The 24,588-nt window shown below is 26.1% G+C and overlaps 4 protein-coding genes across 5 annotated transcripts; 3 read left to right on the forward strand and 1 right to left on the reverse strand.

Annotated features, from left to right (window-relative positions):
• The first annotated feature begins 31 nt into the window (after positions 1–31).
• Positions 32–2,098, forward strand: LOC108549100 (rac guanine nucleotide exchange factor JJ). The gene is made up of 8 exons (XM_017902342.1): positions 32–128; positions 247–377; positions 443–664; positions 728–914; positions 1,001–1,413; positions 1,487–1,624; positions 1,702–1,866; positions 1,934–2,098. Exons 1-8 carry the CDS (start codon positions 32–34, stop codon positions 2,096–2,098), a joined length of 1,518 nt encoding a protein of 505 aa, XP_017757831.1.
• A 6,032-nt stretch (positions 2,099–8,130) lies between these two features.
• sl (small wing phospholipase C gamma 1) lies at positions 8,131–15,051 on the forward strand. The gene is made up of 19 exons (XM_017902325.1): positions 8,131–8,205; positions 9,292–9,487; positions 10,395–10,544; positions 10,631–10,769; positions 10,845–11,007; positions 11,083–11,396; positions 11,469–11,675; positions 11,744–12,164; positions 12,239–12,550; positions 12,639–12,820; positions 12,931–13,108; positions 13,196–13,261; positions 13,320–13,511; positions 13,593–13,814; positions 13,899–14,105; positions 14,176–14,557; positions 14,625–14,764; positions 14,837–14,944; positions 15,031–15,051. The coding sequence occupies exons 2-19, from the start codon at positions 9,313–9,315 to the stop codon at positions 15,049–15,051; spliced, it is 3,579 nt and encodes a 1,192-aa protein (XP_017757814.1). The 5' UTR covers positions 8,131–8,205; positions 9,292–9,312.
• A 2,246-nt stretch (positions 15,052–17,297) lies between these two features.
• On the reverse strand, positions 17,298–18,911 carry Fer2LCH (ferritin 2 light chain). 2 transcript variants are annotated; one of them, XM_017902353.1, is made up of 5 exons: positions 18,832–18,895; positions 18,651–18,671; positions 18,133–18,237; positions 17,770–18,047; positions 17,298–17,683 (listed from the first exon to the last, which is right to left on the reverse strand). In XM_017902353.1, exons 2-5 carry the CDS (start codon positions 18,661–18,663, stop codon positions 17,390–17,392), a joined length of 690 nt encoding a protein of 229 aa, XP_017757842.1. In that variant the 5' UTR covers positions 18,664–18,671; positions 18,832–18,895; the 3' UTR covers positions 17,298–17,389. The 2 variants fall into 2 exon arrangements, with proteins under 2 accessions (XP_017757842.1, XP_017757843.1); XM_017902354.1 differs by lacking the exon at positions 18,651–18,671 and having other exon boundaries at positions 18,832–18,911.
• Positions 18,912–19,046: 135 nt separating this feature from the next.
• On the forward strand, positions 19,047–22,450 carry Fer1HCH (ferritin 1 heavy chain). Its single transcript, XM_017902355.1, has 5 exons — positions 19,047–19,291; positions 21,367–21,485; positions 21,557–21,718; positions 21,821–21,961; positions 22,043–22,450. Exons 1-5 carry the CDS (start codon positions 19,219–19,221, stop codon positions 22,196–22,198), a joined length of 651 nt encoding a protein of 216 aa, XP_017757844.1. The 5' UTR covers positions 19,047–19,218; the 3' UTR covers positions 22,199–22,450.
• Positions 22,451–24,588: the final 2,138 nt, after the last annotated feature.

The raw sequence follows: 24,588 nt of genomic DNA on the forward strand, positions 1-24,588 counted from the left end.
AATTGCATAAATAACAATATTTTTTGCAATTATGAATTCTTCAAGATCACCACAAACTCCTCTTAGTTTTGAATTAAAGCAAATTATAAATGATAGAAATGTTTTAAGTATGCGTAGTCGTATGAAAGGTATATAAATAACAACTTACTTTATTAAATTAAAATTTGAGATAATTTGTATAATTAATAACTTATCTTTTTAGTAATTAATTGTAAAACAAGAAACTTATAATATTTATATTTTTAGTTCTCAACAGTTTAAATGAAGATAATCAGAAGCAATTTGAAGAAAAGGAAAGAAGGTTAAGGTTACAAGCTATTCAAGAAATTTTTACTACAGAAGTTACATATTTACGACATTTAGAAACCTTAATGGAGGTATTCTTTAAATGTATTTATATATTAATAATTATAAAACATAAATATCTATATTCTTTTTCCAGTATTTTGTACAACCTATGTTTGAAAGGAAATTATTAAACCACAATTTGCTTTTAACATTGTCCGAGAACATAAAAACATTATACAATGTTAGTGGAGAATTAATAAAAGAACTAAAAGAGGATCCTCAAAATATTACAAGTGCATTTCATAAAGTTGCTCCATTTTTTAAATTATATTCTGTTTATGCTTATGATTATGAACAAATTTTATCATTACTACAGGTATTTGTTATTACATTATTATTTTGTTATTTTCTATCTATGCAAAAAAATTTCTTTTTGTAGGCTAAACAAGAAAATGATGCAGTATTTAAAGATTTTATTACTAAACAAGAAACAAGACCAGAAGTTGGAAGAAAATTACCTTCACTATTAATTATGCCAATACAAAGGGTACCCAGATATAAATTACTTTTAAGGGAAGTCTTGCAACATACATCTAATAAACACAAAGAGTATAATCTTTTACAAGGTACTTGTAAAACAATGTTCATATCATAGAATATTGTTATTTCAATTTTACATATTATAAGCATAATAAATTATTTATTTTTATAGCATGTTTGGTAGAAGTTGAAAAAGCTGCAAGACATATGAATACCTTCATTGAACAATATGAAGAAACACAAAAATTATTAAAACTTCAAAAATGTATTATAAACCCAATTAATTTGGTAAAACCTGGTAGAAAATTGATTAAACAAGGAGCATTAATGAGAGTTTCAAGACGAAGAAATTCGGCATACAGAAGATATTTTGTTCTTTTAAATGATATTTTATTGTATTGTAAAGGTGATCCAGAAATTTCATTGACTGTATGTTGCGTCTTACCATTAAATAAGTGTAAAATTGAATCCGTTTTGAGTGGTGGATTATTTTGTGTTACTTGTTTAAATGAAACACTTTTACTTTACTCTGAGAAAGATGATAGTAATTTATGGATGGAAGCAATACAAAGTTCTATAAAGAAGGTATTGTCAAGAAATAATAACTTCTATCAAATGTTAATATTTAACAACTACTAACATCATTTTTATATTTTAGTATGCAGAATGTAGACAAACATTAAGAAAGGATAGCAGTTCGAGAAAGCCATTAAGACATAATAATCTTAATTTATTTCCATCTGAAAATATACCAATAGTTGCTGGTAAAAGAAAAAGATCAAATGTAGAAACCGAGGTTTATGACAGTTTTTGCTATTTTGAAACTTGTACCTTTCTATCATAATAAGTTCTAAAAGGATATTTAATTAACAGATTAATTTGGATGCATCAAAAATTATGTATTTGAAGAAAGACAATGAAGCAGATGTAGATACACAATCAGGAAATAATTGTTTGGTACTTTTAAAAAGATTTAAAAGATTTAAAAATGATAATGATTCTGAATATATTAAGTCTTACAAAGAAAATATCAATTATGTAAGTTTTGGTATTATAAATATAAAAATGTTTGTACTATAACAACTTAGATACAACTTCTTTACAGGAAATTACAGCTGAGGAAAGTGTACATTTTGAAGTACACAGTGCACCATGTTTATCCCCTATTCATTCCTTAAATTGTAAACAAGAATCATCAACACTTAAATCTATCAGTGAATTTTTTGTATCTCTTGGTTCAACTTTAAAAGAATTCTTTAACTTTAGATAATATAGTTTCAATAGAAATTGATAATAAAATTGATGAAGAGAATTCCTTAAAATCCAAATATTTTTTCCTTATCTTCCTCCATAAATTATAATTTATAGCTATTCAATATATATATTTTTTTTAATATACACACGTTTAATACAGTGAATATAAATGGAATTAAGGAAACACAAATCTTTGTTAACTAACGTTTATTTTATGAGAATATGCTACCAGGGATATTTCAGAGGTAAAAGCTATTATTCACAAAAATGAAAAACATAGTTCCCACCTTTTTAAAAAAGCATGTATAGTAATTAACCAAATTTTTTTAATTCACATATAATATAGTAAAGCGAAAAATACGAAGTTCTTTGTCTGTCGGTCATCGTGAAGCAAACATTGATTATTCGTAGACAAATATTCCGTTAACGTGGTTTATTAAATTTGTTCACTAATTTAGATTATTAATTTAATTTAATTTAATTTATTACTTTATTTTTATTTATTAATTTCTTTTCAATTATTAATTTTTGTTAACTAATTATTCTAGCGAAGTAAATCGAAAAATCCTTATCAGCAGACCAAATTTTAAAAATATAAGAAATAATAGCTAACGACGCACTAGGTTGTTATGGACATTTGCACTTCCGTCACTATTTTTCCCAAACGAGCAGTCAAAAACAAAGAAAAAGTAGGTAAACTATTTAAAACGAGCCTACTCTGAGAAAGGTTGACCAAATATCCCAATGGACAATTGAAATCTAGAATCTACAATGGATAATAAGTGACTATGCTATTGCATTATACGATTCGTACTCATATCACTTCATTTCGCACATGTATCGTTATTCGACTTGCACTGTATAACATCACTTCTTTCCATATTTGATATATTACCACCAAATGTGGTAAAATGTTGGTAGTTAAATATTTGGATCTTAGTAAGTTTCTCACAGTTTCTTAAACTTGTGCTGTGATGCATTTGTAAATATTACGGCAATGTTGCAAAAGTAACCTGTAGTTCCAATGTTACGAAGTAATACCCGATACGGCGCATTATTGTTCTTAAATATATATTTCGTCGGTTTCAGCATTTAAAACATCAATTAGTGATATCACTACTTCACGAAACGTTTTGAGGAGATATTGAATGTTTCGTTTTAGCGCGCGAAAATATTCCACCACGTTGTACCGGTTGTTCGATTTCTGATCGACTTGAAGTTGACTACGATTAATCAAGCCATGCGTTTTTGTCGTGTGCAAATACTTCATCTTTGAAATAGCCATGTGCTAAATTATCGATATAGAATATCAAACGAAGTGTCTTATATTTATTAATAACAATGTAGCAAATACAAATATGTTTCTGTTACGAAAATGATAAATTAAAATGTGCTTAAATTCCACTACATGATATATATATTATAAATATGATACATGAGCATTATGATCACCTTTATTGAACATACTTTTAAAGAATTCTATGAATGCACGATTAAAATGTGTGGAAACATTCTTAGGTAATATGTATATATAAGTTATGTAAATTTGTAAAATTTATTAAAAACACGAATTTTAGCTTATTTTAAGATAGATTATAGGTATGGGACATAGAGGATTCCTTTGGTTAATATCAATTTTATCCACTATTCCCTTTTTTTAACTTTAAAAAGTCGTTTTAAACACTTGTACGTTAAAAATTGTTGTTACAAGGAAGTAAATGGCATTTTTTATATGAAAAGATAATTGTACATATGTTAATTACTGTACACATTGTTATTGCAAACTATACGAAGCATATATTTGCATATATAGTAACTATTAGAAAAGGTTCACGTATCTTTGGTAAATCGGTTGACCTCGTGACTTTTCGTTTGACCTCGGTAAAGACACCGGTCCATATAGACACCCAACGGTCACAGGACATGTCACTTGCTTCTCGGTCGTCATGACGCATACATCGAAACTTGAATTGCCTAAATTAACTTATTTATCTGTTTTTCATTGATAATAATTTATTTAATTTATTTATTGATTATTCATTTTCAATTATTCGTTTAATTTATTTATTTATTTTCCACTTTTAATAATTTATGTAACTTATTTATTTTTGTTTAACTTTTAATAATTTATTTAATTAATTTATTTATTTTTTACTTTTAATAATTTATTTAAGTTATTTAATTATTTTTAATACTTCATTTCATTTATTTATTTATATTTATTATTTAATAATTCATTTACTTAATTTATTTACTTTAACTTTTATTTCATTTTTTATTTCTAATTATCTATTTAATACTGAAATAAATATTTTATATTAATTTTTTAATTTCATTAGTGATAGTGGACATTAAATATTTTTATCACAATTAAATTGTAAAACGTTTACGTTCGTATGAGTTTACGCGCGATATTTTTCCTCGATACCGACCGAAACAAGTTCGGACGTGTCCGCGATATCGCAAGTGTGTTTTGAAAGTGTCCCAAGAAAAGAAGAATGAATTACAATCAATGTTGACATCGCTACATTAACGAGATGACAAGCGAAAGACAGTGCGATGCCAATGCTAGGACGAAGGCGACAGTTGATCCATAGTTGCTTCAATATGAAGAAGTGAACAGTCGGTAAGTCGCATGTTTACAATTCCTGTGGTTATCCATCATGTAGGCACTGTGGTTGTATTTTATCATTTTTGTACCGAGCATAGTGACCACTAGTCCTAATGTACTAATGTACGATAGCACTCGTGCAATATATATTTCTGTGATATATTTGTTGGATCAAGCTAGGGCTTTCTTGTACATCTAAATTGAAATTTAAATCATTTCGTTCATTGTCATACATATTTCATGCTATTTTTATGGAATACAAGTATAAGAAAGCATTCCGCTCGGAGTAGTTTCCAAAATTAGAGTAATAATTTGATTTCTTTTTTTTTTCTTTTTATTAATACATGCTTCTCCCTTGACATAAATTTTTGTCGAGTCAATGAAAAAGTAGAGTCACCCCAAGTAGAGCACCTTAGCTATTACTAATCCCGATTTTTAGATAGAATTTTCAACAAGAAGACACTAGTAGTTTTTTTATTATTTTCAATACTATTTTTGTCACTATGCTCGCTACTTTGCTTCATTATAACTTGCAGAAATTTTTCATTTTTGCACATTCATTCAAGATTACTGTGCATACTGTGCACATTATAATCGAGGATTCGTCGAAATCCCTTAAAATTCGATATATCGCGATCGCGAATTAAACGTTTATCCCGTTTTCATATAACATAGAAAAAAGCAGTCCCGAAAAATATAGTATCCTATGTGGCTGCTCGCGTAATTTTTTCCACTGTTGCTGCGACTCGTAAAACGCCAAAATGGCAGAGCGTTTTTAACAAATTATTTCTTATTTCATATTACAATAATCCAATACAACTACCAATTCTCCCTCTCAATTTTTATTTCCATGTCATTGTTAATTGTTCTTCCTTTGTTGCAGATGTGAAGTATACTACATTGTGGAATTTAAATTGTAATTTATTTTTTTACTTATTTTAAAACAAATTTTGTATTATATTCGGTATTGTTTTTTTGTAATCATTTTTGGTAATTATTTTGAAACTCGCATTGTGATTTATTTTGTATTATGTATTCTACTACGTTTAGTACCATGTTTTGTGCTATATTTTAATCATGCGTTTAGACACGGGTCTCGATTACATAGTCACCTCCACGTGGTGAGACCTGGTAATTGGCATCGTTTGTCAAAGATGTATTTCCATATATGTCTCAATAAAATTTATCTAGTAATTTTCGGGATATTCGATAAATTCATCTTTGGCAAACGATGCCAAGCTAAGAGCTACGCAGTATTCGCAGTCTAGCCTAGCTTCTGAACTATGAAAATCCTGATATAATAATTTCACTCAATTACATTAACAAATATTTCTTTCTATATTTCAGACATTCCTAATACAATATTATGATAGTTTTATTGAATAAGTGTAAAAATAGTTGCTTTTATTTTCTCTTTAAATCCCAGTATATCACGAATTATTTAGCAATAATAGGAATGATTTTCATGGTGAAACTTTTCGCGTAAAATTCTATCTAAAGCAAATTTGAACAGACGTGAAAATGACTTCAGAAAGTTTGCAGACACAAGGGTAAAGCTGTGGAGAAACATGAGACGAGAAAATAATATAGAAACCGTCTTCAATGGGCATAGCTGACCGACACAATGGCGTCCAAAGATATTCATAAGGGAACCTATGTATCTTTATTTACACGTCGTCTTTTTTCTTCCTCTTATTTTTCGTATTTATGCTTTCATATGGTCCATTGAACGTACCTGGTCTATTGAATAATCTTGTGGAATACGTAAAATTATCTAGGAGCTACAGGCAGTACGGCGAGAAGACGTAACTCCCGTCTTGTTATCAACAGGACAGAATAGTAAAAAACTTAACGAAAGTTGTAAAATTCAGTTCAGTTGTCGATTTTTAAACCCGGAAAGATGTTTTAAAATTTTGAAAATACTCTATATATTTAGTCGTGGCCCGAAGAAACTCGAGTCCATCGTTGGTCGTTATTCTTCTATAAAATAGGTAGTTAGGGATGGAGTTCAGTCAAAGCTAGAGTCCGCAGGAAGTTTTACGTTTCTTTATCTTTTTACCTTTCCAAAGTACATACACATCCTACGTGCCTTCTCTCTAACCTCTTTAGAAAAGAAGCCTCATAAAAGTACCCAGGATTCCCGAGCAACTCTCGTTTCTGGTCAAGCCGAGGCCCAAGCTCGATATCCTTTACGTGTCGTCTGGTGAATTATGCAAGTGGCCGTGTACCGCATATCCGATTGGCTGAATACTACGTCCTCTGGAGATTTCCTGGACAGAGTGTGACACAGGCATGACATTCTAGAAATATAAAGTTAAAGATTTAAGCGACAGTGCTTACGAAATTAATACTTTATTCACGATTCGCGCTCCTTTTAGCTAATTGGTGTACACTCATTTACTATTGTTCGCATTGTCACTAGAATTTTTAAGAATACGTTAACGTAATTGATCAAATTTTTGGAGGATTCTTTTCCAGAGGATCATGGATAATATTTTATACAAATAAATACGATAACGATGGTATAAAAGGGATAGCAAGTACTCCAAGAAACCTTCTTTAGAGTACTAAGATATGCAATCGGGCCAGAAAGGCTGTCCTAAGTTACATTTTGTTTTATATCACTTTATATTCACTTTTTTCATCTGCATTTATCTGCATTCCTCAATTTTAGTACACTTTATACCCATATTCCGTGTCATAAATACACATTTACCTACATGCATATACGCTCTGCAGTCTACCCGTTTCATTCCTCATTCATTTACTCCAGATAAATCTGCATACTAATTTATCCATCTGACCTTTTCTTACCCCGTTTTTGTCGTTCATTTTTAATCTATGGATCTTCACGAATCTCTATACTCTTTTTTGCATCCTGCCAACATTCTCATCTACTCGTTAAAGTGCAGTCTTACTTTATTCCTTATGAATTAAAAAATCGATTTTCTTTTATCCTTATTAAGTGTAACATTGTGTGTATGTAATTCTAAAATCCTGTACCCGAATTTAAGAAAGTGTGGCTTATAGTCAGATCTCATAGATAGGTCTTATAATCAGATCAAAACTCAATCCCTTACTTCCACTACAGCTCAAGGACGAACAATGGCAAAATAGAGCAAAGTAGCTCGAAATTTGTATCGCTTTTCACAGACATCGTCTATAAATAAAACCGTGCTATGAATAAAATGAAACATAATTTCTGTATTTGTACATTTAAATTTCACTAAAGGTAGCAAATATAAAAAAATAAATAACTAGATGTTATATGTAAAAATAAAGTAATGACCGTTACAAAATTTTCAAAGTTAAATGGAATACAAAAAATACTTTTTAATAATAGTTATTATATAAAAATATATAATAAGTTATTATTAGTATATGTAATGTTGCATTAAATTAGGATAAAAATCCCCAGATAAAACTAAACGAAGACATGACCGATACCTACAAATGATAAGAGAATCAAATTTTTTATCATATAATCAAGAAAATACCATTTTTATATCCAGGTAGGATAAACATCTAACTGTGTGACATAAAATAGGAACAATAATAAGATTTTATTATTAATAAAAAGAAAGTAAATAGTACATAGATCTAAAATTAGTGCTATAAATATTGTGTTAACTATTACAAATGAAAAAGAGTTACCTTCTTTAAATATTAGATCTTATAATATATTTGTTATATTAGTATGTTTGAAAAATGTTTTTTGTTCCTAAATTTATTTATTTCGCTATACACAAAATTTAAAGGAGTTTTATGGTAGGTTATGTTTACCTTATTTAATGAATAAAGTTTATCTAATAATGAAATAATAGATTATTTTTTTAAAACTGTATTTTATATTATATTGTATTATATATTTATATATTATAACTATATTATAATATATGATGCCAACTAGAAAGTAGTATATTTAAAGAGAATATAAATAAAATTTAAAAGATCTATTTTCTTTTTTAATGAAAATATATATATCACAACCATTGAATATAATAACAATAATCATGAACGTAGTTACATACTACAATAATTATAGAAAAAATTGTTAACTATTTTTTAACTATATATGTATAAATAGAATACAATAATTATACATTAACCATACGAAACAAAACATCTTAGAAATAAAGTAGTATAATTTTTCAACATATGTTACATGTAATATTGTATTGTAATATTATAAAAGTTATTTAAAAATTAGACATATATTCATATACATAATAGATATCTCTAAACTTTTAGAGAGTTTAAAAATTAAAATTATATTTATATGTGTGTTTCTAATATACATTTGTAATTAGACATACTTGAATATATATGTTTGTAAATTAATGTAATGTTTATAGAGGAACAAAAAATAAAATTAATTTCTTTTATTTGGTATATAAAAATAAAAATAAATATAAAAACTATTTATAAGATAATTATATATTAATTTGAAGAATAATTTTTTCTATTATATTTAAGGCAATTTAAAACTAGTTTTTCTTAACTTTTTCATTTTAAATTATTGTCCAAAATCAAATTTTTCTAATTTTGTAAGTCATATATAGAATCTAATGAAATAAAGTATTTATAATTCCTTATAGCAAAGCTCCAATATTTTAAACATGAATGGTATAATACCTGAAATGGAACAAATCATCAGTCAACTTGAAAGAGGGACTGTAGTAACTAAATTTTTTTCAAGAAAAAGACCAGAAAAGAAAACTCTTATGATACGAAGAGAAACTAGACAAATTGTATGGGCAAGAAGTGCAACATTCAGACCTTTTGATGGTTCAGGTAAAAATATGTCAGCCCTTAAAAGTATTTAAAGGTGATTTATAATGATATGATTTATAATATTATTTCGTCGTCTAAACAAAAAAACAGTACCAATTTACTAATTATTACATATTTAATAACTATTAATTTAGAAAGTGCAAGGAGATTAACAATTAATTATATATTCTTATATATTCAAAAAGTACTTATTTTATAATAATTAAATTAAAATGAATTTTCACCTAACATTTTAGGCACACATTTTGCATGGTTATGAAGATATATCTACAGCAAAAATGGGCTAAATATTATTTGAGGATACTATTTATAGGTCAAAAACCTGAAGGAAACGTCCTTGTGAATAATGTATATGGGTGAGTTTATGATAAAGATACAACCTACATCAGTTAATGACTTGTATTTAATAAGCTTTTATGTACGTGTTTTATACCTCATGTTAAAGTAAATTATATTTTTTACTGACCTTATTATTGTCCAATTTGATAATAGAAAATTAAATATGTAAATATATATGCACATCTTGATGGACATTTCCTTCATTTTTGGTCTACAAACAAATATGCCCATGGATACTGTTGATATATTGGATCAACCACATTGGATAGCATGGGATTTTGATTAAAATCAAAACTTATGATAATTGTTATGCACTAATTGTACATATCACAGCAAAACATATATATGTAATACAGTATTTGAAAAAAAGAAATTTTTTTTTGAAGCTGCTTCTGTCTTTTCAAATGTTTTATATTTAAAACCATATTATTATACATTATGTTGACATACAATATATCTTATATGTATGTTGTTGATATATAATACTGTATTTTATTTTTGCATTAGATATATCATATATAAATGTATACCACATAGTCATTTGAAATGATTTGTCTTTTGATTTTAGTTGAAATAAGAGAAATCAAAGAAATTAAAGTAGGAAAGCATTCTAAAGATTTTGAAAAATGGCCAGAAGATGCAAAAAGGATAGAAAATCTTAGATGTTTTGTTGTATATTATGGTTCTGAATTTCGTCTTAAAACTCTTTCAATTTCTGGTAAATATATCTATATTCTTTTATTATTTATGTAAATAGCTTAAATTCTTATTTTAAACATATGTATTTTTATATATTTATTTTAGCTCTTAGTGAAAAGGAATGTGAACTTTGGGTTAAAGGTTTACGTCGCTTGGTCCAAGATACTATAAAAGCTCCTTATCCCTTACAAGTTGAAAGATGGTTAAGAAAAGAATTTTATGCTATGGAAAATTCAAGAGAAACGTAAAAAACCACATTTCTTTTACAATTTTGTATTATTTTTGAAATATTTAACTAGATTTTTTTTATATTTTATAGAGTTACTTTAAAAGATATAAAAGCATTTTTACCTAGAGTTAATTGTAAAATAGCAACAAATAAACTTAGGGAACTTTTTCAAGAAATAGACACAAGGAATCGAAATGAACTTGGCTTTGATGATTTTGTTGTACTTTATCATAAACTTATCTTTGATCAAAATGTAAGTTTCTAATTCACTAATATTTCTAATATTTATGTATCTCATTTTATAGGTTGTCTTTTTTTATTTTTATAGAATCTTACAGATTGGAGTAAATTACTTAATTATTCTAAAACAGAACAATTTGTTACCGTCCAAGAGTTCCAAAACTTCTTAATAACTGAACAGCAAGATCCTTTAGGAAATAATGAAATTGAAGTATCATGTTTCATTAGAGATTATTTACAAGATCCTCAAAGAGATGTACAAGAACCGCACTTTACATTTTCTGAGTTCATCGATTTTCTATTCTCAAAACAAAATTCTGTTTGGGATTCAAAGTATTCACGAATTTATCAAGATATGACTAAACCTCTTGCGCATTATTGGATAGCATCATCGCATAATACGTAAATATGATTTTCCTTTTGTTTGGGAATAAATATATTAAAAGTAAATAATCTATATAAATATTCTTACAGATATTTAATGGGAGATCAAATTAGTAGTGAAAGTAGTTGTCAAGCTTATGTTCGTGCATTAAGAGCCGGATGTAGATGTATAGAACTTGATTGTTGGGATGGGCCAGATGGAATGCCTTTTATTTTTCATGGACATACACTCACTACAAAAATTAAATTTTTAGATGTTATTAAAACCATCAAAGAACACGCATTTGCTACTTCTGAGTAAGTGTGAATAAATATCTTTAAGTTATGAACTTAAGAATTAAGATACAAATATACTTTTTATGCAGTTACCCTGTCATTCTATCCATTGAGGATAATTGTACTTTACCTCAGCAACGTAAAATGGCAATTACAATGCAAGATGTACTTGGTGATATGTTATTAGTTCAACCTGTAGATAAAAATGAAACTTATTTGCCATCACCACATGCTCTGAGAAGAAAAATTATATTAAAACACAAAAAATTACCAGATGGCGTTGATGAAACTTCATTTCTTGTTCGAAATGATGAAAGTAGACAAGAAATGGATCTTAGAAATACAGTTAAAAATGGCATTCTGTATCTTGAAGATCCTGTTGATAGAGAATGGAATCCCCATTTTTTTGTGTTAACACAACAAAAATTGTTCTATACAGATACATTTTCTAGAACACAAGAGACTGAACACGATGATGATGAAGAAACTGTTGTTCGACGACCAACTGATGTATGTATATATACCAAATACCTTTTAATTTTATTTTATTGTATTATTCAACTTTATTCTTAATTATAATATAGGGAGTACCGAATGACGAATTACATTTTGGAGAAAAATGGTTTCATGGCAAACTAGCAAGAGGAAGAGAAGAAGCAGAAGAATTATTACGACGTTATTCACATCTTGGAGATGGCACATTTTTAGTTAGGCAATGCGTTACATTTGTAGGTGATTATTGTCTCTCTTTCTGGCGCAAGGGAAAAGTAAATCATTGTCGTATTAAACTCAAGCAAGAAATGGGTCAAACGCAATATTATCTTATTGATACTAATTGTTTTGATAGTTTATATAGTTTAATTACGCATTACCGCAATCATCCACTAAGAAGTCAAGTAAGAATAAAACATTGTAACTAATTTTAATAAAATTAAATTTAATATTAAATAGAATATTTACAAATTTTCTAATTTAAATGAATAGGAATTTTTAATCACGCTTCAAGAACCAGTTCCACAACCAAATAAACACGAAGAAAAAGAATGGTGGCACGCTGAGTGTACCCGAACTTTAGCTGAAGAAATGTTAAAACGAATTCCTACAGATGGTGCATTTTTAGTAAGACCAAGTGAAAAAGAAAGCAATTCTTATGCTATATCTTTCAGGTAAAATATTTTAAAGCATTAATTATTATCTAAAATATGATTTCCAATTATTCAAATATTTCTTTATATAATTTTAATGTTTTTTCTTTCCTCTTTTTTCTTTATTTTAGAGCAGAGAAAAAAATTAAGCATTGTAGGATTAAATTAGAAGGACGTCTATATACTATTGGGACTGTACAATTTGAAAGTTTGGTTGAATTAGTTAATTATTATGAAAGGCACCCTTTGTATAAAAAAATCAAATTAAGTCATCCTGTAAATCAAGATGTTATTAGAAAAATGGAATTGGTATATGATATTTTATATTTTTACTTATTAAATAAAAATATGCTTATTCCTTTTTGATACATTATTGAATTATTTTATTACATTTAGGATGTAGATGATGGGTCTGTTTATGGTATTCCTGGTTATATGGATCCTACCAGTTTTACCTCAAAAGTAAGTTTCAATATTAAAGTAATAAGTTATGTAAAATATAACTTAATTTATTTTCAAGGTGACTGTGAAAGCTATATATGATTATAAAGCAAGACGAGATGATGAATTAACATTAGTAAAACATGCTATAATAACAAATGTACATCGGCAAAGTGGTGGTTGGTGGCGAGGTGATTATGGAGGTAAAAAACAACATTGGTTTCCCGCTAGTTACGTAGAAGAAATAAAACCGCAAGATAATCAGGGAGATGTAAGTCATTTTGACTTATATTTATTATCTTAAACATTATTATTTATTATAGTCATATATCTTTTTATTTCCTACTTTCAGTCAGCAGATTCTATGATGTTTGGTAGTTTACAGAAAGGTTCATTGGATATTATGGGTGCTGTTGTTGAATTAAGAGTAGGCGGTAGATCTGGATTAGAATGGATATTAAGAATACAAAATCCTAGTATGTGTTCAGTATTTGAAGTAGCAACTTCTTCAAAAGATACAGCTCTGGAATGGATGTCCAGTATTAAAGAAACTGCTCAAAACGCTAGTGTCAGAGTAAATATATACATTTTAATAATATTTAAATTTAAATTATTATTATTCAATTATATTATAATGTATTTTAACTTCTCTTTTTAGGAAAATCAACATAAAGAAATGGAACGTGCATGGAGAATAGCTAAAGAAATGTCTAACCTAATAGTTTACTGTAGATCTGTTGCATTTAATTTAGACAGAATAAAAACTAAAGGTTTTGTATTTAATGAAATGAGTAGTTTTCCGGAAACAAAAGCTGAAAAACTTATGTGTCAGCAAGAAAATAAATTTTTCATAAAATATCATCAGGTGAAATAATATAAAATTATAATCATTTTCAATTTGAAAGACAAAAATGTTTGTAATCATAATTTTGCAGATTCAATTTAGCAGAGTATATCCAAAAGGACAACGTATCGATTCATCAAATTATAATCCTGTGTCAATGTGGAATGCTGGCTGTCAGATGGTAGCATTAAATTATCAAACTGGCGATAAATCAATGCAGCTTAATCAAGCAAAATTTAAAGAAAACGGCAATTGCGGTTATATTTTAAAACCAGAGTTTATGTTTAAAGATGACTTTAATCCTTATGATAAGAATTGTTTACATGGAATAGAATCTCTTAAATTTTCTTTGAAAGTTATTAGTGCAAGACATTTAATTAGATCAGGAAGAGGTATAGCTAGTCCTTTCATTGAAATTGAAATTATAGGGGCAGACTTTGATTCTGGTACAAAGTTAACAACAAAAACAATATGTAAGTATAAAATTGTTATATATTTAAATATTTCAATACCTGAAAAACGATTAAATTAATATTCTAGCTGATAATGGATTCAATCCCATGTGGAATGAATCTTGTGAATTCGAAGTTTTTAACCCGTACTTCGCATTCATACGATTCGTTGTGCAGGATGAAGATATGTTCGGTGATAGTAATTTTATTGGACAGGCCACGTATCCCGTATGTGTAAAGTTATTATTTTTAGATTACTAATTAAGTATTTTATTATTTTTAATACATTTATACATTTAGGTTCGATGTTTACGATCAGGTTATAGAAGTGTCCCATTAAAAAACAATTACAGCGAAGATCTTGAACTCGCATCATTATTAATACATCTTCAAATTACATCTTCAGGAGTAAGTACTTTTTATTATTATTTTATTACTATTTAACTCTGTTATTTTCTTAAATATATTTTCTGTATTATTTATAATTATTGTAGATACATTCACATAATTTATAAAACTATATTTATAATACTAAACTACGAGTCTTAAGGTGTTTAAATGCATATCATCAATGGAAAACGGTAAAAGCTCAAAATTTGTATTTCCTTATGAAATAGTTTTTACATTTTTACATATAGCATTATTTAATATAAATTCCATTCTTCTAGATTATTATTTATTATAAATACCACTGTATGAAATACTTCAATCAAAATCTTAATTGAAATATTGTTATAAAAGACTGGTTATTTACAAGGATTTAAATTTTCAAATTAAAATCAACGGTTACGAAGAATATACTTTTCTTTTTGTAACCAATTATGTAGATAATTAAAGGACATTATATATTATATATAATGTCAAAAGAAAGTAGTTATTACAGTATTGTCAAAATAGTAGATACTAAACAAAGTTAAATATGAAGGAATGCAATAATATTTTTAAAAACATGATATATTAATAAAATATTTGTGATATAAAAGGATTTAAAGAAATCTTAAGCATATACTTCTACTTAGCTTATAACTCACATAAAAATAGTACATAATGTAAAAAGATCAATGTGATTTAGTATAAACTACTTTTAAATTTTTTATATAAAAAAATAACAGTTTAAGATGTTTTTTTAAATTATACCACATCTCTTTTATTGAAACAAAAAAGTAAATACAATCAATGAACTCTTAAACAATGATACGATTTAGTTTAAACTAATATGCACAATATGCTCCTAATTCTTTTAATTAGAGAGCTACTTCCACGTTAATGCTATTTATTTATTATTTCAAAGATATATAATTTTAATTTAACTATATAGCATATGGAAAGATTAAATGATAAAAGGCTGATTGTTAATTGATAAAAGCACATATGTATTGCCTTTCATATAAAATCATAAACTTTTGGCTATATGAAACTAGATTTAAATATGCTCATTGTTAGGTAATGTATCATAATGTTACGTATTCTATATGTAATGGTAGAATAATAATAGAATACTAAAAAAATAACACTAAACACTATTAGATACATGCACTTTTTAGTTAATGTTATATAAGAACTATTTTTCATTTTTTTACGTTTTATTTTCACGTGTAAGTACATATTTTATATACCATAGAATCTTTTATCATTGTTCCTATTATTACAAATTTTTATATTTAATTAATATTACTATAAATTACTTGTTTGAAACAAGTAATAATGGCATTTTTTTATATAATTTTATATAGTGTATTAAATACATTTCTTATCTTCTTCTTCATAATAATTTTACATTATAATGATTGCATTATAAATTTATTCCGATTAAAAAACTTTTTAATTTTAATTTTAAAAATAACTTTATGTAATTCGATTTTTTTTTGTTTACGAATATCTATTATACTTAAAACAACATTTAGTTAATATTTCTTTATTTTCTAAACAATGATGTAATGTTAGCAATAGTATTAAGTTTGCCTTTTAAAATCACATATACAATTGAGATAATAAATTATTCAAATACTATACACATATCAAAAATATATACAAATCTGTATTAAATATAATTATATATTATATGCAATTAATTGAATAAAACTGGAAAATAAAGTATCATATGCTATAATTTATTTATTCATTCATTTATTATTATAAATACCCATTTACAACAGATCAAATATAAAGATGATTTCCTCACTAGTGGACTCAAAGGCAGTACCACCGCTTAAACATTGCAGCAGGTGTCCCGCGTCCTTATGTGACAACCTGACGAATGCGTATAACTACATTTGTAGGCTTATATATGTGAGCTGTAAAGTTTCAAATGCTAAGGATCACTGTTTACACAGTACTATGTAAGTATATATCTTTGAGGTCATTAGTAAGCGAATCACCCTATAGAATTTTCTTAACATGAGATCAATCTACTCTTAAAATTGAAGACAATTATCTTTCAAATATATTAAATCAATTAATGTTGAAACTATATTTTCTTTTTAATTTTCACCTATTTAATAAAATATTTTTTTCTGGTCTTTTAACATAACTTTTTAATCATGACTCTCCTTAAAAAATTCTTTTAAATAAAATTCTCTTTAACACTATTAGGTAATAATATTTAATATTAATTTATATTTATTTCTTAATATACAAATTAAAAGAAACAATTAATGAAGTATACACTTTATTGGATGAAATATGTTAAAAAACAACATTATATATATATATTTATTAATTCTAAATGTAAAATTCTGCATAACTGAAAAAGGAATATATCTTGTTTTGGACAAAATTTATTCATACAGAATATTTTTTAAATAATAATAGGTATGAAATTATAATATTTTTTCAATTTTAGTTGTGAACAAGTTACAAACTTTTTTTAAGATATTCATCAAATAAAAATATAGATACAGATGGATCACGTTCATTTAACAAATTCTTTAAATCATTTGTATAGCCTGCTAAGTCTCGAACACGATCAGCTTGTGCTTCTAAGAATTCTTCTTCGATATAATGTGCAATAGCAGCATCATGTTTGTCATTATGAAGTTGTGTTTGAGAATGTATACGCATAGCTTCATGTGCAAGCTGTTTCTGAGTATCAAGTGCTTTAGCCAAACTCTTAAGTTCATTCAAATCTATTACCAAATCATCTTTTGCCTGAAAAAAATATAAATGTAATGTTTAATTCCTTGTCATATTTTTATATTATCAATATAAGTTATAAAATATAAAAATGTCCATACAGATTTCTTATAGTGTGGTAACTGATTAAAGTTCATTCTGCCACCTCGTTTGGTAATATATTTGATTATGTTAACTGCATCCTCCCACATTTTATCAGAATATTTACGATATAATTTTTTAAATCCTTCACGTTGATTTTCATAATTCCCAAAATAACTAGACAATAATAAAAACTCAAAACTGGATTCAATATTACCATTTGCATATGACTGAAGATCGACTGTAAAGTTATTGATTGAACCATATACTGCATTACAATTTTGCATTATTTCTCCATCTAAAAATATAAATGGCAATCTATAAGTATAAATAAATTTTAATATAAACATCAGTCTTTAAAGAATTATCTATTTCTATTTCACCTTGTTCAGGTATTTGGCTACAAGCTTTTTCCACATCAGTATAACAGAAATTAGCAGATGTAACTGCTAAAAGAATAGATAATATTCCAAAGAACAACATGTTTTCTGTAATTTTAAATAACAAATAAAATAGAATATAAGTAATAGATAGTTGTATAATTACAAATAATGTTCATTTGTATTATTTAAATAATATGTATAAGAAATTAACTATTTCAGATTATTTCACATTGTTAAAATTTATTTCTTAGTGAAAAATATTATATACTATTAAATACATGTAAGTAATAATTAAATATTAAATAGTACATGCAACTAAATTCACATTTATAGAAATATACTATATTAGTAATCGAAAACCGATAATGAAATATACGACAATTTAATTACGAGTAGAACTTAATATTGATACAACATAACTTAGAATGCGAAATAAAGAATGTAGATTCGCTTGTAATCTGAATACGTCACACGTATATATAAAAAAAAAATTTATATTGTCTGTAGATATTACATACCACATAGTGGCATCTTCGTCACTGCAATGAAATGCGCAATATCTCGCGTATCAAATGAAAGAAATAACGTAAAAACAAAGATATATATTTTGTAATTGTATTAATTTCAGATATTATTTTTGTACTAAATATACATAACTATAATGAAATAAAGGAAATTTAAATTATGTATATCACATACCTACTTAAACGAAGTTCTCGTTCAAAAGGAAGCAACGTGAATACTCTCGCTTCGACGTTCTTCCAACAATGAACATCGAATAACCACGTTCGTTGGAAGTTTTCAGGGAGTCATAGTCAGCTGATAGGTGGAGCGCATGCGTGATAGAAAGAGAATAGAAAATTCCAGTTACTCCCCGTCGATTAAAGTACGAATGGTACGCAATTTGTTGGTCAATTATTAAAAGATCGATGGTTGTTCATCGTGTTTAGTTCACGCACGTTCTCTTATCTAGCTTCACTAAAGGCAGCCTTCTATACCAGTGCGTATAAAGGTTGCTTTCGAAACGCAAAATTGCAAATACTGTCGTGATTCTTTTTAAATTATAGTCTCTGAAAGCAATTAACGATGAAGCTGCTTTACGTTTTCCTTGCCACTTTCCTTTGCATCAGTGGATCGCTAGGCGGTGGTCTTAAAAAATGTAAGTTAATAATTTATTTTATAGTATTTAATTTGGATCATTTTTTGACATTTTTTTATGAAAATATCGATTGAGGTTAATATAGTATTTCCCAACAAATTCCATTACCTACTATCCTTTTTATTTTTAAGACCAATGTTGTTCTCGATCAAACTACTTTGTATTTCTTGAAAAATGTCAGTTATACAGGTATGGTATATTTATTAATACTAATACATTTCATTCTATAACTGATAATATACAAAAAAGCATAAGTATAATTTATTTGTCTTATAATGGAACAATTTAACATTTGCCTCTTTCGTAAGGAATTAATTCTTTTAATTAACTGTGTTATATGTATATCATTTTACGTTAATTTGCGTTCCATTAAATATAAAATTTCGTATTTCAAATAGAATACCAAAGGTTAGATGACCTTAACAGTAAATGATAACTCAATTGTAAATATTATTAATTAGTTCCATATTGCTTCAGTATATTAATATATTAACTTTCATGTAACTATTTGTGCAATTGTGGAAAAAGATTATATTATATATTTTTCATAAAAATAAATGTAACACTTAACAAACATATGCTTATACTTTTTGTTATTGTGAAAAAGCATGAGTTTGCACATTATCTTCTTTGTCATTTCAAATAGCTCAAACTTATTAGTCATAATTTGATTTCATAATTGACATAGTACTATTGCACATTAGTATTTATAGATATTATCAGAAATTTATTGTTTTAAATATTGTATAAATAATTAAATTTATGATGCAATTTCTATGATGTTATTTCTTCATTTCTTTACTCATAATATTTATCTTACTATATGTACTTTTGCAGTATATTTGTATGCTTTGCAATAAATATTTTAGATACTTTAGCATCATTCTTATCTATAGAATTTTTGTGTCTCATATCTTTAATACTTTATTGACCTAATTCAAAATAATCATATTATGCATATGAACGAAGATAAAATTGTAATATAACCTCATTATTGAAGATTCATAATTAATATTACCATTATGTGTGGTTACTAAACAAAATCATATCATGATAAAGAAAGCGTTAATAAAATGATACAATAAAAAATACATTTCTTTTATATTATTTGATTAATCACCATGATTCATGATTCTTTATAAAATTTTAAAATTTATATGAAGTTAAATTTTATATACTTAATATTATATTGTATGTGTTTATTCATTTGTAACTTTTTTTTTTTGAGAATATCTGTTTTTATAGTTGAAAAATATTTAGTTTATTCAGAATTTCAAAATAGGTTAGTGGATTTTCATGATACTATAGTATTAATTATATGATCATTATTGAGGATCTTATTTATATAATGATAACATTTGATAAGTTTTATATGATAATATAAATGTATTGATTACTGCATGTTCTAAAGTCCAACTCTAATGTGAATATATTGTACATTGTTCTGAGAACTCAGATAATTTAATCAAATTACTCTATATCACTGACTTCCTTTCTCATAGCCACAAAACAGGTTTTTGTTTCAAACAAAAACATTTGGTATTTATTTCTTCATATTATTCATCTGTTGATATCAATTTCTTTTGCCTCTTTGTTTCATTACTGTCATATCATATATATTAATGTATTGAAATATAATAAAACTATTTATATAAAATTATATAAAACTGCTTAAGAATTATGTGTATCACAAATATATACATGTACATGTACACATACATGTTCATAAAAAAAAATTAATGATAATATATAAAATTAATTAATTAAATGATAATGGCAATTAAGGTAATTGATAAGTAACTATTTGTTTTTGTAATTATAAAAGATATGGGAATATAATCTTATCTTGAATAAAAGATATTAGAATTGATAAATTGTGATAATTGTTTTATTTATTTGTGATTTCAATTTGATGTAACTATAATATTATGAAATATCACAATAGTATTTGAACATATTTAACAGACAAATTTGCATCAATTTATTTATATTTTTCATTATTGTTTACTGTATTGGTTTTATTTATATATGTTTGATAAATTATACATTATTGTATTTTTAACTTATATGTGTAGGTACACTTAAGTCTACAGATATACCAAAGTCATGGTGGGACATGGTTGAACCATGTATTAAAATTTTGGAATCTCAAGTGAAAACTGAAATTGAAGCTGCTATGACTTATCTTGCAATGGTAGTTATATTTTTTTATTATTTAATGATTTTGTTAGGAATGTTGAACTTGCATATTGTATTCTATTTTAGGGTGCTCATTTTGCTCGTGATACAATTAATCGTCCTGGATTTAGTAAGTTCGCCTTTGATGCTGCCAATGAAGAAAGAGAACATGCAATAAAAATTATTGAATATCTATTAATGCGTGGTCAATTAACAAATGATGTTAGCAAACTTTTGAAATTCCCTTTGGTATGTTAAAATTTTTGATTGCAAATATAATTTTATTTTTATTTACAGTGTACAGTTTAAAATTTAATTGTGAAATTAAAAATATACAAATATTGCTTTCAGAAACCATTGCGTGAGAACTGGAATAGTGGTCTTGATGCCCTTAAAACTGCTCTTGCCTTGGAAGTTAATGTTACACGTAATATTCACGATATTAACAAAAAATGTGAAAAGCCAGACCCTCTCACATTTAATGACTATCATGTAAGTTATATTACAACAAAAAATCTATGTAGTGACATAGTTTTTAAATTTATTTTATTTTACTAAATTATTTAATTTCAGTTGGTAGACTATCTCACTGGAGAATTTCTAACTGAACAATATAAAGGACAGCGTGATCTTGCTGGAAAAATTTCAACTTTGGATAAAATGATGGGAATGCATGGAGCATTAGGAGAATTCTTATTTGATAAAAAACTTTTGAACAATGAACTTTAATTTGTACTTGAAGCAACAAAAAACTTATTCCAGCAAGTGTATATGAAATTATGACCATGTTTAGAATGAACCATATAACTTAGGTTAATTTGATTTTAAGTTAGTATAAAAGATAAATTTTGTTCTATATAAAATATTTTTCTAAATGTGGTCTGTAATATAGACGTACAAGAAACCCTGTTTACAAATGTTTGTTAAACTATAATAAATATATTACTCTTACCAAATAAATGAATGTTTTAAGATTCATAAGATCATTGCATATTTTGTTCATTGATACTATTAAAATATAAATTTATTATTAAATTATGAAATTTTTTTATTATAATAGCACTAACCAATCGTATTTTCAACAGTATAATATATTTATGATTAGAAAATATATAAAAATATAATTAAATGAAAAATTAATTAGAAATATAAGAAAGTTTGCAGATCCTAGTTAGATCCAATGAAAGAAAGAGAGGTAATTTTTAACTGGTAAGCATTTGGTGCGGTACCAGTCTGCAAACCCTCCAAAGTTATCTCTTACCCTTAATATTTTAAAAAATTTTCGATTTATAGCGAAAATGAAATATTACATAAAAACTAAAAATGTTAGAATGTTTTAATCTTAACAAAATAAAAGAGAAATTTCTGAATATATTAATATTTATACTTATAAATAATATTTTCTAACTCTAAATTATTGTAAATAACCATTGAAGTTCAAAAACGTGTTGATATGTAATATTTATGGATTATTTTTTCACTTTAATGAAATGTTGTTTATTTAGCACGAATTTGCTGAATAGTATCAATTCTGCAGATATTCACGAAGAAAAAATTGTTTAGCAAAAGTGTCAAAGCGAAAGAACGCGAACATGATGTTAATATGCAGTCACTGTTTGCCTACCTCAATTCAACAGTATTATAGCTACGCATCCTATATTGTTGGTGCTAATGTACATTCACTTAATGGACGTAATTATGATAAATATCTCTTATGGATTCTTGCATATCAATCACGGGATTATTAAAAATTGTATTAATTACTTTAAATTTTGATAAAAAAAAATAAAGAATTATATTAGAATTTTAGTATCTCAAAAAATACTTGCGAAATATTAAATAAAATAAAGCAAATATAAATATCTATTTACAAGATTTTTGTTTTGATCCTTTTGAACTGTAAAAATATGGTAGGAAAAGGAAAAGATTTATTAAAGAAACTTTAAATAAAATTTTCCTCAACGATCCTACACGAACTTTAAGAAAAATATTAAATACATGATGATAATACCTGATGTCAAGTTTCATATTTTTTCTATAAACTATATTAATTATTAATTTTATGGTTTCAAGGCTTATATAAACAGGTGGCTGCTGGAGTTGAAAACAGTTCTTTGCAATCAAGTTAGGAGTGCTTTTTGTTTTATCAGCTTTTATCATGTATTATCTAGCAACACACCTCTACAGCTTATCGTCATACTGCAAAATAAATTGATCGAGGAACCGATTGATATATGATTTAATAGAAAAGTTATATTTTATTATGCTCAATTAAAATGAAGCAGCAGTTTTTATGGAATAAAATGAGAAATCATATTACAAAGATGACTCATGATCATGATACGGATACAAAGAATACGTCATACAGAAATGACTAAATTATATTAAAAACGTAGTATTCTTTTTAATGTCGGTAAACTTTAAGAAATTACTAAAAGAACAACACAGATATGATAAACGTATATTTGTAATTATTACTTATAATATAAGTAGATAAATATAATTTATAAATTTTAGGAAATGATAAATTTTTCGTTACTACTTTTACTAATTAATCAATCACTTTACATATTTTATATTAACAAATCGCAAGAAAAATTTATTTTACTACATTTCTTATCCCTTATCCTTCGCATTAAATATTTATAAGTTGCTAATTTCAATATAAATATATTTGCTGTCTCGATACAAATTTATCAAACGTGTGGTACTATTATGTAACTTGAAACAATGTATATGTAATCTGTTCTAGTAGGTAATTTTGAATTGATTGTATTAATTTATTAATTATAGAAAAAGTTTATTTGTGCTCGTTGCATTATATATCAAGCTTTTTAGGTGATTATATAAGTTTAACTCGACACACATCATATACATATACACGCGCGCACGCATGCATTGTAGAATATTATTTATTGTGCATAAACAAAACTTTGTCATTTAAAGATTCGAAGTACATATTTCAAGTAGATAAATTAACACAATAAAATATTTAGTGTATTAATTTAATTACATACAATAGTTATTTTTGGGGAAATAAAGCGTTATTACATATTTATGGATGCCTAATATGCCACATCCTACTAGTAAATACAATATTACGAAATGTTAAATTTCCT

Source organism: Eufriesea mexicana, unplaced genomic scaffold, assembly GCF_001483705.2.
Source record: "Eufriesea mexicana isolate 0111107269 unplaced genomic scaffold, ASM148370v2 scaffold1830, whole genome shotgun sequence".
In the NCBI taxonomy this organism is placed as follows: domain Eukaryota; kingdom Metazoa; phylum Arthropoda; class Insecta; order Hymenoptera; family Apidae; genus Eufriesea; species Eufriesea mexicana.

Coding starts and splice junctions, on each gene's coding strand:
- LOC108549100 (XM_017902342.1), top strand. CDS start 32: ATGAATTCTTCAAGATCACCACAAACTCCTCTTAGTTTTGAATTAAAG. Junction 129..246: donor TATGCGTAGTCGTATGAAAG/GTATATAAATAA, acceptor TTATATTTTTAG/TTCTCAACAGTTTAAATGAA. Junction 915..1,000: donor AGAGTATAATCTTTTACAAG/GTACTTGTAAAA, acceptor TTATTTTTATAG/CATGTTTGGTAGAAGTTGAA.
- Fer1HCH (XM_017902355.1), top strand. CDS start 19,219: ATGAAGCTGCTTTACGTTTTCCTTGCCACTTTCCTTTGCATCAGTGGA. Junction 21,486..21,556: donor CTATGACTTATCTTGCAATG/GTAGTTATATTT, acceptor ATTCTATTTTAG/GGTGCTCATTTTGCTCGTGA. Junction 21,962..22,042: donor TCACATTTAATGACTATCAT/GTAAGTTATATT, acceptor ATTTAATTTCAG/TTGGTAGACTATCTCACTGG.
- sl (XM_017902325.1), top strand. CDS start 9,313: ATGAATGGTATAATACCTGAAATGGAACAAATCATCAGTCAACTTGAA. Junction 12,165..12,238: donor TTGTTCGACGACCAACTGAT/GTATGTATATAT, acceptor ATTATAATATAG/GGAGTACCGAATGACGAATT. Junction 12,551..12,638: donor ATCATCCACTAAGAAGTCAA/GTAAGAATAAAA, acceptor TTAAATGAATAG/GAATTTTTAATCACGCTTCA.
- Fer2LCH (XM_017902353.1), bottom strand. Junction 18,048..18,132: donor TAGCCAAATACCTGAACAAG/GTGAAATAGAAA, acceptor TTATATTTTTAG/ATGGAGAAATAATGCAAAAT. Junction 17,684..17,769: donor TACCACACTATAAGAAATCT/GTATGGACATTT, acceptor TATTTTTTTCAG/GCAAAAGATGATTTGGTAAT.